This window comes from Canis aureus, chromosome 25 (genome assembly GCF_053574225.1).
Source record: "Canis aureus isolate CA01 chromosome 25, VMU_Caureus_v.1.0, whole genome shotgun sequence".
Classification (NCBI taxonomy): domain Eukaryota; kingdom Metazoa; phylum Chordata; class Mammalia; order Carnivora; family Canidae; genus Canis; species Canis aureus.
This window is the reverse complement of record NC_135635.1, coordinates 39,723,880-39,740,644: the sequence shown is the minus strand read 5'-3', so window position 1 is coordinate 39,740,644 and position 16,765 is coordinate 39,723,880. Positions and strand designations below refer to the sequence as shown.

Sequence of the window (16,765 nt, the reverse complement as noted above, 5' to 3'; positions counted from 1 at the left end):
CAGGAGCGGGCGAAGTGTTGGGTCAGGCCTCAGCCTGGCACCCGGCGCCATCCCTGGAGCAAAGGCAAAGTCCAGAGATAGCCTTCCACCCGGTGGCCAGGGCGGGCATGTGAGAGATAAGGGCCACACTTTGGACTCGGCCAGAGATTCGGCGTTGAGGGCCCCCAGGGTCCCGTGGCCCGTGCCCTCCTCTGCTGGCAGGGGAGGAGCGGGGAGCCGGCCACCCACCGCACCTGCAGACAAGGCGGACACCACAGGTCCCCGGCTCGTCAGCCTCACCTCCTCCCGCGACGCCCAGCCTCCCACTTGTGCCTCAGTACTCGGGCGCCGGCAAGGGTCTGGCCCCAGGGAGGACGCGAGGGGCGCGCGGTTCGGGCCTTGCGCACAGGCCAGGCGGCGGGCGAGTTCGGCGGCGAAGGCGGGAGGGGAACGGGGCCCTGCGCAGCGAGCTCTCCCGGTCGGGCGGCGGGGAGGCGGCGGCTGCGCCCCGGGCACCGGGCCCGGGTCCCCCAGGGCCGCAGCGGCGCCGGCGGGGAGCGGCCGGGTCCCCGGCCCGCGGCGAGGGGGCGGGGCCGCCGGCTGGCCCCGCCCCTCTCCCGCCACCTGCCCTCCCGGCCCGGCCCTTCGCTGCCCGGGTCCCGCGGGCCTCTCGGTCCCAGACCCAGGCCGCGCCGCGGGGCGGGCATCGCGGGGGAGCCGGCGGCGACCGGGAGCCCCGCGGGCGGGGGGCGGCAGCGCGGGCGGCGGGCGCCGGGACACCTGCGGGCCCAGGTGAGCGGCTGCGGGGGCCGGGCTGGCGGGGCGGGGCGGGCGGGCGGGGCGGGGGCGAGAGCGAAGGGAAGCCGCGGTCCCAGGGGAGGGAGACGCAGAGGGAGGCAGCCAGCCCTCGGAGGGAGAATTATCGGGAGGGGGTCAGGGAGACCATGAACGTTTTCCTCTTTGGTTCCTAAATCAGAGAAACGTAAGGAAAGGGCTGAGCAGGGTCCCCAGGCCCCTCCAAAGGGGGACAAGCACCTGCTCAGGAGGCCTCTGCTCTCCAAGCCCTGCCCACTCAAAGGGCGGGTCCTCTACCCAGGTTTAGGGCGAAGGGATGGAGCCCCCCACCTGGCTCCCAGCTCCGTGGAGTGTTCCCAAAGCCTGGGGAAGACCAAACAGCCTGCTGTCACTTGGCTCGTCGCTAAGCCCCGCGGCCTCATAGCTGTCCTCCCTCTCCTCCCTGTCTGTGGCCAGGAGGGTCCAGGTAAGGGGTGGGCAAACTTTCGGTAAAGGGCCAGATAGTGGATATTTTAGACTTGAAGTCTACAGGAACAATCTCTGTCACCACTAGGAAGAGAACAGTGGTAGACAGTTGGAAAGGAGTAAATGTGGCTGTGTTCCAGGAAAACTCTATTTATCATCCCCAAAATTTGAATTTTATATACTTTCCATGCGTTATGGGATATTCTTCTTTTGATGTTTTCCAATTATTTAAACACATAAAAAACATTCTTAGCTTCGGAGCTGTACAAAAATAGTGGGCAGGTGGTGCTGTCTCCAGATGCCCCCCACCCCATGGCCTCCCTGCAGCTTTACTCTAGGCTTCAGGGAGGGTGTGGCTAGGTACCAAGGGAATACCCCTGTGGGAAGAGGGGACATCCAGGAAGCCCGGGGACCTGCCTGTGACCTTTGCTCCCAGCTACTCTTAGGACTGCAGCATCCTTTGAGGCTCATGAGGGAGCTTGTACCCCAAATGTGCATACATGGGAGGAAGAATGCATAGCTCCCAGGGGCTTTCTACCCAGCGTGCGGGGTCATACCCTACCCCCATTAAGTCACAGATAGGCAGCTCTGCTCCCAGATAAGTGACAAGGCCTTGGCTCTTCCTCCCCATCCCCCACCCCATCATCCTTCCCTTCTCCCTCCCCCTGATCAAGGCTGGCCCTTCCATTCCTTTATTTTCTCTTTGCAGCCTCAGGGGATCCTTTTCTCCTGGACATTGAAGCTATGACCCTTCAGAGGTGACCTGGGAGAGAAGAGATGCAGACCTTTGCTCCTTCAGATGAGAGTCCCTTTCGAGGACTTGTGGCCTCCCGCATTGAGACCTATGGGGGCCGGCATCAGGCCTCCAACCAGAGTTTTCCTGGCGGTCCCTATTTCCGAGGAGGTCCTGGGCTGGTGAGTCCAGATTGCCCCAAAAGTGACCTGGTTGGAGCAGAAGGGAGGATATGGGGTCTCTGGAAGCCCTGCTCTGTTCCTATCCCTCACCCCTGCTTTTTTTCCTGGGTTTCAAGGGAGAGGAGGGCAGTGTTGGGCCAGGCTCCCAGGACTCCACACCCATCCCTGGCAGATGGAGCAGGTGAGGCAGAGAGCCAGGAGAAGCCAGGCCCTCCCTCAGAGGAGGTGCTGTTAGACAGGTCTGAGGCCTGGAGCTGGGCAGAATGGGGGGGGGGGTGCTGAGGGGGAAGCGAACCACTCTGCTGGGGTGGGCACCTCCCAGATTCCCGCCTCTACATGGGAGGAGCCTGTGAGCTCCCAGAGACCTGCTCCCTCTGAGTCAACACTGAAGGAAGAGCAAAGGTTAGGGTGTCCCTATTCTACAAGTGGGGAGGAGTGGAGGGGCCTGCCTTGGCTTCTCTGTGGCTCCACCCTCCTGGCTCACCTCAAATACTGACCAAGGAAAGAAGTGTGGAGGCCACATAGTCTTTCCCTCTGCCTCCAAGCTTCCTCTCCACCTTGGGGACTGTTCTGCTTCCAGCTGGGGGTATCCCCTGCCTTCCTAGAAGAGGATTTGGCCCTGGGAGATGGGCAGGACAGTTGGGGACTCTCCCAGGATGAGGGCAGGAAGGGAGACTAGGAAGTATGTGGTGTTAGTCAGGCCACAGGCAGATCAAGGAATGTGACCAGGCCTGCCCAGGAGACTTGTGGCCGTGGTCTGTCTCTCATGCAGAAGCGCAGCCACTCCCAACTGGAAAGGACAGGGCTCCATGCCCCCCGGGGAGGAGGCCACACAGGTGTGTGCCCTTATCCCCACATGAGAGGGAAGCCACTCCCAGTGGGGGGAAGCTGTGAGGGACTCAGAACGCAGTGTGCACTGTGTGTTGTGTGTGCAAGCCTACAGTACGAGGAGCACATGTGTGAGGGGGCGGATGCTGGAGGATTATCCACAGCAGGGCTCAGGTGTGTAAGTGCCCATGCCCCTGGTCTAGGGGCCCCCACTTCCAGCCCCGGGCCCACTGGGGGAGCCAAGATGGTGCTCCCCTGCCCAGCTCAGTGTGGCCTCCCTGGCAGCAGCTGCTGTGACTCAGGGCAGGAGTGGCTCAGCCCAAACTGGTTTGAGGTGAGAAGTGAGCCAGCCCCACTTGCAGCGGTAGGGGACACCATCTGGAGTCGAGCCTGGCCCTCACTACCTCTCTGAGACTTCTGGAGGAAGGGAGGTGCCCCAAGAGCTTACCCCGCTCTCCGTCCTCCAGGATCCCAGTGGTCGACGCCTCCAGGGCTACGTCCCCTTTGCCAAGGGTTCTGGCCACGTCCGAAGCGTGTCTCCCCTGAAGTTGCGAGAACCAGAGCCCGAGAAGAAGCATGGAGGCCATTTTGGGGCTGGCCCACCACACTCCCCCAAAGTCAAGGTAAGGGGTCCCTCTTCTCCCATCCTCATGCTCACAGCCTGAGCTGTAGTGTCCTCCACAGATGATCAGGGTGGAGAGAATGGCCAGCCCTTCCAAGAAGCTGGATTCGGTTCTGTGTAGAGATCCTCTCAGGGATGCATCTCTAAGCCATGCTGCCTCATAAAAGTGTCCATTTTATAGGCAAATGTCAAAACGTTGCCTGAGACCACTGGTTCCCTAGCCCTCTCTAGTCTCTACCTGAAGATCCCTCTGAAGGGGTCTATCTCAGAAGAGCCCTGGAAAGTATCTCTCTGGTCAGGGAGCCTAGGTCAGACTCCTCTGCCAGACCAAGGTGCCTCTCTATTCATGTTCCAGCAACACCCTTTCCCCTATACCCCAGGCTTCCGTGTCCCCACTCACAGTGCTACTTGCCACCTCCCATTCCCAGACACACATGTGCGTGGACAGCCATCCCCAGGCCAGGGGTCTGAATGCCCAGGAAACGGCCAGGACTGATCCCCTTTTCGGCTCCCCCAGGAAGTCACCAATGCCCACCAGCTGGAGATGAGGCTGCATACATTCAGCATGTTTGGGATGCCCCGCCTGCCCCCTGAGGACCGGCGATACTGGGAGATAGGAGAGGGCAGCGACAATGGCCTGGTCATTGAGAAGTCCTGGAAGGAGCTGGTTCCTGGGCACAAGGTGGGCCTGGAACACAGTGTCTGTCCCTGTGGTGTTGTAGATGCACGTATACCTCAGGCCCGGAAGAAGGAAAGGCCTGAAGAAATGGGTTGGAGACATCTTGCTCTAGGTTCAGCTCCTGGTTCTGCTGCTTACTAGTGACACCTGGATGGAGACAGGAAACCTCTCTCTGGGCCTCAGTTGCTTCATCTGTAAAATGGGGATAACACCACCTACACACTTGAGGATTAAAAGGTCATCTATGAAGTAGATTCTAGTAGCATTTGACAGGTGGTAGCTGCCATTCTTTTTATCACACCCTTACTGAACCAGCACTATCCCCACCCCAGGAGATGAGCCGGGAGCTTTGCCACCAACAGGAAGCCATTTGGGAACTGCTGACCACCGAGCTGACCTACGTGCGGAAGCTCAAGATCATGACCGATGTGAGCTTCCCTCAGCTCCAGACCAGGCCCCTGCTTCAGCCATCCACCCACCTCCTTTGCTTTGTCCCCCACTCCCCCAGGGCAGGAAGGGAGGGCCACGGAGGAGTGTGGGGAGAAGGGGGGAGACAGGCAACCAAGAGATCCCCCTATTTGAGACCTGCTGGGGATCTTTGGGAAGCTGGTTAGCAGTGGTCAAGCCAGAGGTGGGGACACATAGAAGGGCTAGGTTAGGGTCCCAAGAGGAGGAGGTCAAGCACTGAAACCCTTATCTTTCCCTGCCTCCAGCTCCTTGTCTCCGGCCTGCTGAACTTGCAGCGAGTGGAACTGCTAACCGAGGTAAGTGGGTGCTCAGGAGAATCCAGCACATCCCAAGCTCTGAGGCCATGGAGGGGAGTGGGATCCCAGAGAGCCCCACAGGCTGCTCTGTCCAAATTCCCATGGCCCCGTTTTCTAGGACACCCAGTGCCCTCCTACTCCCCTTCCTGCTCTAGACCCCAAGCAGGCTGGCCTCTGCTATTTTCCAGGACTCAGCAAGAGCTCAGCTGAAGTGCCAGAGGAGTAGAAGGGAAAGCCCCAGCCCCTTAGATCTCTCAGCTCCCTTGCAGGCTTCATCCCTGACCCCACCCTCTGCCAGCCAAGTTTATGGGTCCTCACCTGTCCATAGCCAGGGCTGCCTGACAGTGACCTCCCAAGGCTTGTGGCTAAGTTCTGCTCCCTCCTCCAGGTGTCAGCTGAGACCTTGTTTGGAAATATCCCCAGCCTGATTCGAGTCCACAAGAGCTTTTGGGAGGAGGTGCTGGGGCCCACCCTGGAGGAAACTCGAACCTCAGGCCGGCCTCTGGACCCTGTCAGCCTGCAAAATGGCTTCTTGACGGTGAGACCTGACAAAGGGCCATATCTGGCTGGGGCAGGCCTGGGAGATCCCAGAGAAGTCCTGTCTACAGGGCATGCCTATTCCATTTGACTTGAGGGAGTCTGAGGGCATAGCCCCCATCCCAGAATATCGTCTCACCTCCTGCCCTTCTTTCCATAGATATGACCTCTGTCCCAAAGGTTCTTTGGTCTTTTAGTGACTCTTTTGAAATGAAATGCAGCTATCTCAGGGAAGGGTTATACCTAATCTCTTAACTACAAAATCTTACTTCTTAGCCAGAGGTCCATTGCCAAACAGCTGGGAGAAGACTGGAGCCTAAGCAAGGCATCCCCTGGGTGACTAGGGGAGGGGGATGCAAAAGGTTATAGGGCACCCAGAGCATGGAGAAATGTGGTAAGAGGCCTAGAATCAGACTTTCTTCCACAACTTTACCCAGCTGGGAAACTATGGGCCTTGCAGAGCTGGAATGGGGTACAGAGGTGGAAGGGATAGTCTCCTGGAGCCACAGGCAGTCCTTTTCCACAGGATCAGGGCTTCTGGGCAAACCTCAGGTCACTACCCACCACCTGTGTGAAATGGGACCTGCAGTGTCCAGCTCTGAAAACATTCCAGCTGAATTATTGATGATGAGAGAGTATGTCCAGAGCGGCAGGGCACAGCAGGGGCTATGCATGGGGGCTCAGAGGGTGGCAGGGCCTGCCACCCTGGGACCTCAGTTTCTCCCTGGAATCCAGAGAGAGGAACTGGCAGTCCCAGGGGATAGCGTCATGGGGGGTAGGGATTGGTGCGAGCTGAACTAAGTGTCAGTGAGAGGCTCTCTCCGCCCTGCTCCCTCTGTTCTGTAACTGGAGGCTGGATTTCATGATCTTCTTCCCCTGCCTGCCATATCTGTCCCTCAGTTCAGCCAGCGGTTCCAGCCCTATGTCCAATACTGCCTACAAGTGAAGCGGACCATGGCATACGCCCGGAAGCAGCAAGACAATAATCCTCTCTTCCATGCCTTTGTGCAGGTGGGAAAGAGGGAGCCTGGGAAAGGGGCTGGGGTGGATCCTAGACAACCAGGTCATCCCTGATCTCCAGCTGGGTCCAAGGCTGAGTCCATCACTAGAATGGGGGAGCAGGGGGACTTGCAGACCCCTTACCCCCCTGCCCTCCCCTGCTGGCAGTGGTGTGAGAAGCACAAGCGCTCCGGAAGGCAGATGCTGGGTGACCTGCTCATCAAGCCCCACCAGCGCATCACCAAGTACCCCCTGCTGCTCCAGGCTGTGCTTAAGAGGAGTCCTGAGGCACATGCCCGAGAGGCCCTGAACACCATGGTAGGTGGCCTGGCAGGGCCATGCCCTTGGGAGCTGGGGACTGATGTGTGGGAACTGATTTCCAGGAAGTCTTAAAGGTCTCTTTCTTCATATGCACGTGGCACTGGCTAGCCGCCTGTGTTGTCATTGATTGGGTTACATGTACAGGGTAAGGAGCTGAGCTCTTCCTCCTTTCGTACCCCGCCTGTCACATAGATTGCTGCTGTGGAGTCATTCCTGCGACACATCAATCAACAGGTTCGCCAGGGCGAAGAGCAGGAGAGCCTGGTGGCCGCAGCCCAGCGCATCGGACCCTATGAAGTGCTGGAGCCGTCCAGTGAGGAGGTGGAGAAGGTGAGGGAGGGCAGAGGGAAGGAGGCTCAGAAAAAGCAAGACCCGCAGGGAAACAGATTAGCAGAGGCCTGGAGGGTTCGGGACAGAGGTGCCACAGAAGGGCCTTGCCCAGCATTCTTTCCCCATGAGGAGAGCCTAAGAGGTGAAGTTCCAAAGAGTGAGAAGGAAGTACTGGATGTTTCCTCTCCCTCCAAGAGGGCTAGGATGAGAGGAGGAGTTTCTGGTGACAGAACATAGAACCACTGTGGCTGGGAGAGGGAGGCAACCCTACCCAGCCCCACGATCCACCCTACCCCATGTCCCTCAGAACCTGCGTCCATTCTGCACCCTGGACCTGATGTCACCCATGCTAGGAGTTGCTTCTGAGCACATCAGGCAGCTGCTGCTGGAGGGACCCGTGCGAGTGAAGGAGGGGCGAGAAGGGAAGGTAAGGGGTGTGAGGAAGGTTGGAGAAGATGAGAGGTAGATTGAAGAGAAGGGAGGGATGCTGGGAGACAGAAGAAGAGTTAGAAATGCTGGGAGTGGGCAAAGAGCTGTGTTTGTATGTCTGTGTGTGTGTCTGTGTCTATGTGTGTTGGGAAGACAACATGGCATAGCTGAGCTCTGGTTGTTTGTATGTCCCTGAATCAGCCATGTTCCCTGCTTACAAAGGGAGAGGTGGGACCAAAGTGCCACCCCTTCCAGCTATTAGCATTCCACGGTTCTGAACTTGTCCCTTGTGCACGTGCAGACCCATGCATGCACACCACACAGGAGCCTGATCTGTGTCCCACCCTTCCACTGCTCCAGCTGACCCTTTCTCTCTCCTGCACATGCTTCCCAGCTGGACGTGTACCTCTTCCTCTTCTCTGATGTGCTCCTGGTGACCAAACCCCAGCGCAAGGCAGACAGAGCCAAGGTTATTCGCCCCCCACTCATGCTGGAGAAGCTTGTGTGCCAACCACTACGAGACCCTAGTATGTCTCTCCTATGGGGAACTTTCCTTCTCCTTTCCCCTTGGCAAGGGGAAGGAGCAGTCAGGATGGGCATCAAATAAGGTCTAGCCCTTGAGCAGACCTTCTCCTCCACCCAGACAGCTTCCTGGTGATCCATCTCACTGACTTCCAGTGTGTCTCCAGTGCCTTCATTGTGCACTGCCCCAGTGCTACAGACTGTGCCCAATGGCTAAAGAAGACCCAGCAGGCCCAGGTATGTGAAAACCAGAGGTGGGAAGGGGTGGAGGGGTCCTCAGAGGTCAGAAATGGGAGCACTAGAGGGAAAGAGGAAGAGAAAGAGGCTGGGGTGGATGCAGGTTCAGCCTGGCCCAGCCTCTCAGGAGGGAGACACAGCCTTAACCATCCACAAGGGGATGAAGGAAAGCCTTTGGCCAGCTACTGTGCCAGTCACTGGGAGAGCCCAAGATGGCATCCCCTAAAGGTTTTAATGCCCTGAAACAATGATCTTCTGAATGTCATCTTCCATTCAACATTCATGGAGTGCTAGGGAATCAGGAAATAATAAAGCACCATTCTTCCCCCTCAGGGAACATGCACTGCAGCCAAGCTAGACAAATTAGGATACAAATATTAGAAACATGTACACAGAATGGAACGATGACCAAGAAGAGAGTAATTCATTCTGTCTAGTGGGTTGGTTGGGAAAGGGACAGTGCTGAGGGAAGTATGCTGAGACACCTTCACAGAGAGGCTATCGTCTGAGCATCATTTGTGGGAACAATGTAGGAGTTCATTAGGGGAACAAGGATGGGAAAGAAGGGTATTCCAAATGGAGAAGCAGAACGTTCAAATGCAAGAAACATGAAACATCGTGTGTATTGAGAGAACTGTTGGCCTAGTAGTTCATATTACCAGGATATAAAGTCCAAAGGCAGGCATAGTGGCAGAGAGGCTGGGAGGTAGGTACTCTCAGATCATGCCTGCTACTGGATGCTTTGCTAAGGAACTTGAACTTTGTCCTATAGATGACAAGGAGCAAGTGAAGGTATTTAACCGGGCAGATTTATATGATAAAGGCTAGAAGAATTCAAAAGATCCAAATGGAGCTGTACTAGTTACCACAAACTTAATGGCTTAAAGCAACAGAAACTTATTCTCTCACAGTTCTGGAAGCCAGAAGTTGGAAATCAGAGTGTTAGCAAGCCCACATTTCCTCTCCAAGACTCTAGAGGAGAATCCATCTTTGCCTCTTCCAGCTTCTGGTGGCTTCCTTACCTTGTGATTGTGTCACTGCAGTCTCTGCCTCTGTCTTCATGTGGCCTTCCTCTCATATGTCTCTGTGTCCAAATCTCCCACTCAGTCTCTTGTGCAGACACCAGTCATTAGATATAGAGTCCACCCTAAATCCAGGATGATCTCATCTTGAGATCCTTAACTGACGAAGTTTGCACATCTGCAAAGACCCAAATAAGGTCACATTCACAGGTTCTGGAGGTAAGTACCTAGACATATCTTTCTGAGGCTTCTGTTCAACCCATCATGGAGCAGAATGGTCAAAGATTAAAGATTTGGATTGGCCTTTCAAGGACAGGGAAGACTCTGAGCAGAAAAATCAAGGGAGCAATTGGGTTGGATTATTTTGGGGACAATGACCACATCTGTCTAAGTCTGAAGCAAAGGGTTTGTGTGAGCAAATGATGAGAGGGCAGGTTCTACAGGACCCCCAGGAGCTACAGAAGAGTGTGGACAGGAAGGCTGAATTGAACGGATTGACAAGAAAGAGCCACCATTGATTCTTGAGCAAGGGAATACCATGATTAAATCAGTGTGTTCTTGAATTGAGAGCTGGCAGGGTGATAGGTGGGCTGGGGGAGGGAGAGACTGGTGGCAGGAGATTTACTATACCAGTTTGGGTGTGAAATATTGAGGTTTAGTGCCGTATTCTTAGGTACATGTTGCAAAAAGGGGGGAACATGTAGGGGGTGGGTGTAGAGAAAAGAATTAAAGAGGAAGAGACAGGTGAGCCCTTGGGAAGCTGTGATTAAAAGCCTATATTGAAAGCAGGAAAAGCCAGGTTCAGACATCAGGTCTACCTCTTCCTAGCCAGATGACCTTGGGTGAGTTATGTGGCCTCTCTAAGCTTCCATTTCTTCATCTGCAGTGGACACAAATGATAACAGTCCTTGCCTCATAGAGAAGAGTCAAAGAAGTCATTCTGATAAAGCAGGCAGCATACTGCCACTCTAGGTAAATACTCCCTGATACAGGTCACAGGTTAGAGAGAACAGAGGATAATCTCCTTCCCAGAGTTCCCATTTGAAAGATTGCTTTGGCAATGGAACCCCTGAGTAAAGTGAAATTACAAAGAGAGAAACCTTTTGGATTAGTTGTGGCTTCCTGGGAGGGGTGGGTCTAGGGTAATGATGTAGTGGGAGATAGCCAAGTGGAGGTATCTTAGGGGCTTTGGGAAGTATAGAAACAGCCCTGGGGTTCAGGTGGAGACAAAAGATGAATTATGAAAGTTGCTAAGAGAATAGATCTTAAAAGTTCTCAGCCAGGAGAAAAAAAAAATTATAAAATGTAGGGTGACAGATGTTACCTGGACTTACCGAAGTGATTATTTTGTAATATATACAAATATTGGATCATTAATGTGTACATCTGAAACTAATAAAATGTCAATTATACCTCAATTACAAAAAAGAAGGTATTTTTTTTTTTTAATTTTTATTTATGATAGTCACAGAGAGAGAGAGAGGCAGAGACACAGACAGAGGGAGAAGCAGGCTCCATGCACCGGGAGCCTGACGTGGGATTCGATCCCGGGTCTCCAGGATCGCGCCCTGGGCCAAAGGCAGGCGCCAAACCGCTGCGCCACCCAGGGATCCCCAAAAAAGAAGGTATTGTGAACAAGGAAAGAAATCTTAATTAAGATTAATCTTAATCTAATCTAAATCTTAGAGTACTTCTAAAGAATGCAACTTCATTATTATTTTAACAGTTTATTTTTTAAAGATTTTATTTATTTATTCATAACAGACGTGGAGAGAGAGAGGCAGAGACACAGGCAGAGGGAGAAGCAGGCTCCACGCAGGGAGCCCGATGTGGGACTCGATCCAGGCATTCTGGGATCATGCCCTGAGCTGAAGGCAGATGCTCAGTCACTGATCCACCCAGGTGTCCCTTATTTTAACAATTTAAATCAAATTAGTGGTTCTCGTGGGGCTTGCTTTAATGAATAGATAATAATAATTTGTCATTGGCACATTAGAAGCCCTAATGCTTCTGAACCTTGTGAAAATAGTTTTGATCTTTAAATGATCTAAAGCATTCTTCCTGCAATCTTATCTATAATATCATATCATAATGTGGAGAGCCTGTTTAAGAAAAGGAAATCCAGAGTTTAGTCTCTGTTTAAATAGTGTAGGAAAGGGGCTCTAGTAAGGCCCCCTCTGCTGCCCTGGGGAGCCTTGTGGCTTGTTTAGTTATTCAAGGAAGTGGCAATCCTGCAGGGCTGAAAGACACAAGATCTTGAGGTTCTATCTTTTGTTCCTCTTTCTTTCTTTTTTTTATGGCAAAATCCTCATATTTATTTTTTACTCTCCAAATTTATAGTTTTTAATACATTTAGAGCTCCCAGGATACCACTACAAACTTAGGATTTTATTCAAACTAATTTACCTCCAGAAGTCTCACTCCTACTTAACAGGTGAAAAGAGGTCACTTCTGATACATAACCAAGCAGTACACAAGCTCCCTGTCCTCATTTAGCAAAACAAAGAACAAAGAAACTGAAATTAGTGTATCCTGCTATTGTCTCACACCAAATTCTTATAGAAAACTGTTCTCTATTGTCATCAGTCTTTGTAAATTGATAAGGGCAATAGAATATCTGTTGGTCCCCTTGATAGAGCAACCGCCCAGGAGTGGGACTATTTCTTTCTCCCCCTCACAGAAATGTAGGTGTAGATTTATTCCCCACAGGTCTAACCTGGGCAGCTTAAACTTTCAGAAAAAAAAAAAAAAAATTAGCTTCTCTAGGGAAAACAGACTAAATCCTGGGAAATTTAGTCTGTTTAGGAACTGGGAAGAGGAAAAAGGAACGAGTGATGGGAATAGAAAAAGCTGTCAGAGATGGAGGTAAAAAAAAAAAAAATGACCAGAGGGAGGCTGAAGCAGGCAGCTGAGGGAATATCCAGAGCCCAGCTCTTATGTGTTATCTGTGATTCTTACAGGAGTTATGTCACCTCTCCAACCCCAGTCCCCATCTGGGGAATTGCAGTGATAGTGGCACTACCATGCAGAAGAGATGGGATAATTATTGATGCTGCTTGGCGTGAGGCCCAGCACTTAATAGGCGCTCCATAAATGTTTGTTATGGTCATCATTAAAAGAAAGTGGTGGTCAGTGGCACCTAGGCAGGGTTGGGTACTGCCTGGGAAAAGGCCTCACAGCTGCTGTTCAGAGTCTGTAGACACCTTGAGAGATCCATATTAGTCTTCTTAGGAGCTTTGGGAGGAGCAGATGAATCTAGGAGCAACCTCAGAGGCAGAAGTGGGAAGAAGAGGCATTTCCTGTCAAGACTTATGTTCTCCACCAGGGCAAAGGAAGAAGAATCCTTCTGGAGGATTCCTTCTGGGGGAACCCTCCCTTCCTCTTCTTGGCTTTGTGGAGGGGTCACATTTTGGCTCAGGCACCAATTTCCTCTTCCCTTCCCAACTTGTCTCTCTTCTTACCCAAGCTGAGAACATCCTCCCAGGGTTGCTAGAGAGGCTTTGAGGTGTCTGGGAGGACCCAGCCCCATTACCTGGTTCCTGAGGTCCCCTTCCTCCCTTCTTTTTCCTTCAGTTGGACCAGGGGTAAGTTTAATGGAGATACGTGTATTATCCCACCCCTTCCTTCCAGCTCTTTCCCTCCACACACCATCCCTATCCTGGACTTCCCAAACACTCAGTTGAACTTGGGTCATGTGGGGCCAAGGGCATGGCATCTGAGCCAGACAAGCAGGCTGCTCCAGCTCCACCCTGGCCCCAAGAACAACTCCACCCACTGTCCTTACTAATTGTTCTATCCCACATTGGAGACAAGGGAGGAGGTCACAGGACCTGGCCTCGCAGTGTGCTGGTTTCCTATACTCAGGCCCCATCACCCCTTGCTCCTGCCAAATCACTAGTCTTCTGAGACTGCTAAGAATTTTTGCACTGCTTTGTCACTCACAACAGTGAGGGCCTGGAGACCCAGAGAAAGGAAACTTGCAATATAAACTTGATGTCATTTTCCTGTCCCTGTTTATCCATTTCTCCAACATGTCTCCTATCCTGCCCCAGCTACCTCTTGTGTTTCTGGAGAGGCTTTGGGAAAGTCCAAATGTCTAGTATTTGCTGGTTCGTATACCTCAAGCTGGGGAGATCATCAAAATATATAGCAACAAGTATGGCATGGTCATCATCCAATCAGAGTGGAGCATCTTAGGGGTAGGCAGGTGTCCTAGAGGTCCCCTGCTGTGCCACATATTATCCCTGTAGCTGCTGGATCTTGAGGAATCAGGTAGTCCTAGAGAAGGGAGGTAGGAGGCTCAGATAGCAGCCCTTTGCTTACCAGTTGTGGAAGTACTCCAATATTTTAACAGTGATACGGCCATACCAGTGAGTACTGATATCAGAGCTGCCCATAGCTGCCACCAGTACCTCGATTTTGCTCAGCCTCTGCCTTCAACCTCTTTGCAGGTTCTGCTGCCTTCCCTACCCCCTCCCAAGCAAATGTCATCCTTTAGCAACACTTTGCCCTTTAAGGCTGCCCTTCAGAAAACAGTGCAGTTGGTGAACCAGGACTCAAAGAGAAGGCCCAGTGCCAGTTCCACTTCTCTTCCCATGGGACCTTGAGCAAAAGCCTTTGTTTCTCTAAGTCTTGTTTTCTCATCTGTAAAATGGGCCAATATCTATGCTGTCCACCCTGCAGGGTGATGGTGTGTATCAAATGTCCACATGCATGTGGAGGTGCCCTGTAAGCCACTTCTCAGATGTCACTACTTTATTCTGAGGGCACCTGTGTGAAAATGTTGAGGGAAGAAGATAAAAATATGGTGTATCCTCTCTCCATTCCTCTTGCAATGGTCTTGCTTTCATCTCTGAAGGATAGCAGAGGAGAAAGCCTGGCCCCACCCTCCCTGGTGGCAGGAGGAGTAACTTGAGGCCCAGAACCATTCAGAACACTTCCATCACCATCATCAGGGAGGGCTTCCTGAAGGAGGGGACAGACTGGATGGAGGGCTTGCAGAGGGGGCATGAGAAGCAGGAAGAACTGTACAAGCAGGAGAAGGGGCCTTCTGTTCACCCCAGCCACCCCCAGGGCCAGGTCACTGTCTTTTGCTCCATTCCCCCTGTCTTTGGCTTCATTGACCTTGGCAGTTACTTATTCCGAGTCTCCATTTTTCTGTGGTAAAGAAGGAGTAACAAATTCTGTCTGCCTCATAGGCTTCATGGTATATTCATATCTGTGAAGATCAAATGAAATGATGTATGTAAAGCACTTAGCACCTGTCTGGTACACAGCAAGTCTCAAACAAATGAGAGCTGTTAATGAAAGTATGCCCCCTCCCAGGCCACGCTGCAAAAGCTGAAGGCAGAGGAGTATGTCCAACAGAAGAGGGAGCTCCTGGCTCTCTATCGGGACCAGGACCAGGACCAGGACCAGGAGTCCTCAGGCACCAGGCCCTCCTCGCCTTCCCCGCCTTCCCCGGAGGGCTCTCAGAGCAGCGCAGAGGGGAGGTAAGACCCATGGGGACCACAAGTCTCTCAAAGTAGGGGAGCTGAGGGCAGGAAGAGAAGAGGAACCCACAGGCAGAGAAGTGTCATCACACCTTTGGGGGGCATTGGGAATAGATTGAGGAACCTAGGTTATGGGTTGGAGTAGAACAGGTTGGCCCCAGGCACACGAAAGGCCTATGGGACAGCCTAGGGGGTTAGCCAGTCTGCCGTTGTCTGGGTGAGGGACACAGACACAAGAGACGTGAGCTCCCTGAGAAGAGCAGGCTCTCCAGGCCAGGAATGGAGAGGGAAAGCCAGTATGGATTTGCAGAATACTTCACTGCAGGGCCCCAGGAGGTCCAAATCCCTGGAGTCAGAGGTTCGTTCACAGGAACACAGATATGCAGCAGCACGGTTAAGTAGAAAAAAGATCCATCACTTGGGGATAACCTGAAGGGAGCTCAGGAACCTCTCAGCAAATACCTGAGCACCGGCTTGATACAAGGTCCTAGCCCAAGTGCTGTGGCTAAAACGCCTTAGAGGGGCTCACGGTCTAGCCAGCAAGATGAGAAAATAATCATGCAGTGTGAAGGTGATGCCAAAGTTAAGTTTGGAGGAGGGGCCATTTCTGGATGGGATGAGACTTCCTAGACTTGAAGTTGATCCCTCAGCACCAGACTCTGACCATTTACTCTTACTATTACTTGTAGGACTCCTGAGTTTTCAACCATCATCCCCCAACTGGTGGTGACAGAAGACACAGATGAAGACTCTCCCTCGGTCCCAGATGATACCTCAGACTCTGGCTACGGCACCCTGATCTCAGGCTCCCCCAAGGGGCCCCACTATGTGAGCCGTCTACGCCCACAGGCCCTTCGGCGTGACCCTCGCCTCACCTTCTCCACCCTGGACCTCCGAGATGTTCCTTTGCGCCCTCGGCCTGCCAACCCCCAAGCTCCCCAACGCCGAAGCGCCCCTGAACTGCCAAGGCAAGTTATCCGAAGAGGAAGCAGCCTTCCCAGGGGAGATACACCAACCTGGTCTGAAGAAGAAGATGGGACCTCAGTGGGCGGGAATGTGGTAGTGGAAACCTTGCATAGGGCGCAACTCTGGGGACAGCACCCTCCATCCCCAACCCACACTGACTCTGCTGGGGAAAGCCCCTGGGAGTCCTCAGGGGATGAGGAAGAAGTGTCCCACTTTGTGGGACCTGACTGCACCCCCTCCCCCCGCCCTCTCCGGGCTGAGGATATGCTCAGAGAGATCCGGGAAGAACTGGCCAGCCAAAGGATTGAGGGCCTCCAGGAGCCTGGGAACAGCAGGCCTCGGAAGCTGACCCGAGGCCAACTGCAGAGGATGCGTGGGCCCTACATCATACAACTGGACACCCCCCTGTCCACATCGTAAGTGCTGAAAGGAAGGTGGCCTGGGAGGGAGCAAAGAGGGCTGGTATGGAGTGGGAAGGGGTGTCAGAGTAGGATGTTGGTGGGGACTGAGTCAGGATAGGAGGGCACTACCAGCACGGGGGGGATGGCAAGGAAGGGCGCTTAGCCTCACTCTTCACCCCACATCTGACTTGACCTAACACCCACATAATACCTTTCTTTTCAGAGAGGTGTGAGGAACGCTCAGGACCTCTGGCATTTCTCCCCAGAGGAAATCTCTGCCCCCAAGAGTGCTGGTCACCACCCCACCCCTGGACTCTACCTCAAGGACCACACTCCCCACTAAGAAGCCTGGCTCAGGCTCTCCGCCTCTTCTGCTCTGAGAGCTTTGGGGTCAAGTGCTGTACATTTTTGTACCACAGACCGGCCAGAGCTCCCCATAAAGTTGTGCATAAAAATGACTGC

General features: G+C 53.3%; 1 protein-coding gene across 4 annotated transcripts; it reads left to right on the top strand.

Moving 5' to 3' along the window:
- Nucleotides 1–671: 671 nt before the first annotated feature.
- On the top strand, nucleotides 672–16,761 carry PLEKHG6 (pleckstrin homology and RhoGEF domain containing G6). 4 transcript variants are annotated; one of them, XM_077871333.1, is made up of 17 exons: nucleotides 672–771; nucleotides 1,076–1,240; nucleotides 1,949–2,154; nucleotides 3,450–3,605; nucleotides 4,122–4,286; nucleotides 4,616–4,711; nucleotides 4,997–5,047; nucleotides 5,436–5,585; nucleotides 6,485–6,595; nucleotides 6,752–6,901; nucleotides 7,097–7,234; nucleotides 7,542–7,661; nucleotides 8,058–8,190; nucleotides 8,307–8,422; nucleotides 14,770–14,936; nucleotides 15,626–16,318; nucleotides 16,527–16,761. In XM_077871333.1, exons 3-17 carry the CDS (start codon nucleotides 2,017–2,019, stop codon nucleotides 16,534–16,536), a joined length of 2,394 nt encoding a protein of 797 aa, XP_077727459.1. In that variant the 5' UTR covers nucleotides 672–771; nucleotides 1,076–1,240; nucleotides 1,949–2,016; the 3' UTR covers nucleotides 16,537–16,761. The 4 variants fall into 4 exon arrangements, with proteins under 4 accessions (XP_077727459.1, XP_077727460.1, XP_077727458.1 ...); XM_077871334.1 differs by lacking the exon at nucleotides 1,076–1,240 and having other exon boundaries at nucleotides 682–771; XM_077871332.1 differs by lacking the exon at nucleotides 672–771 and having other exon boundaries at nucleotides 865–1,240.
- The last annotated feature ends 4 nt before the right edge of the window (nucleotides 16,762–16,765 follow it).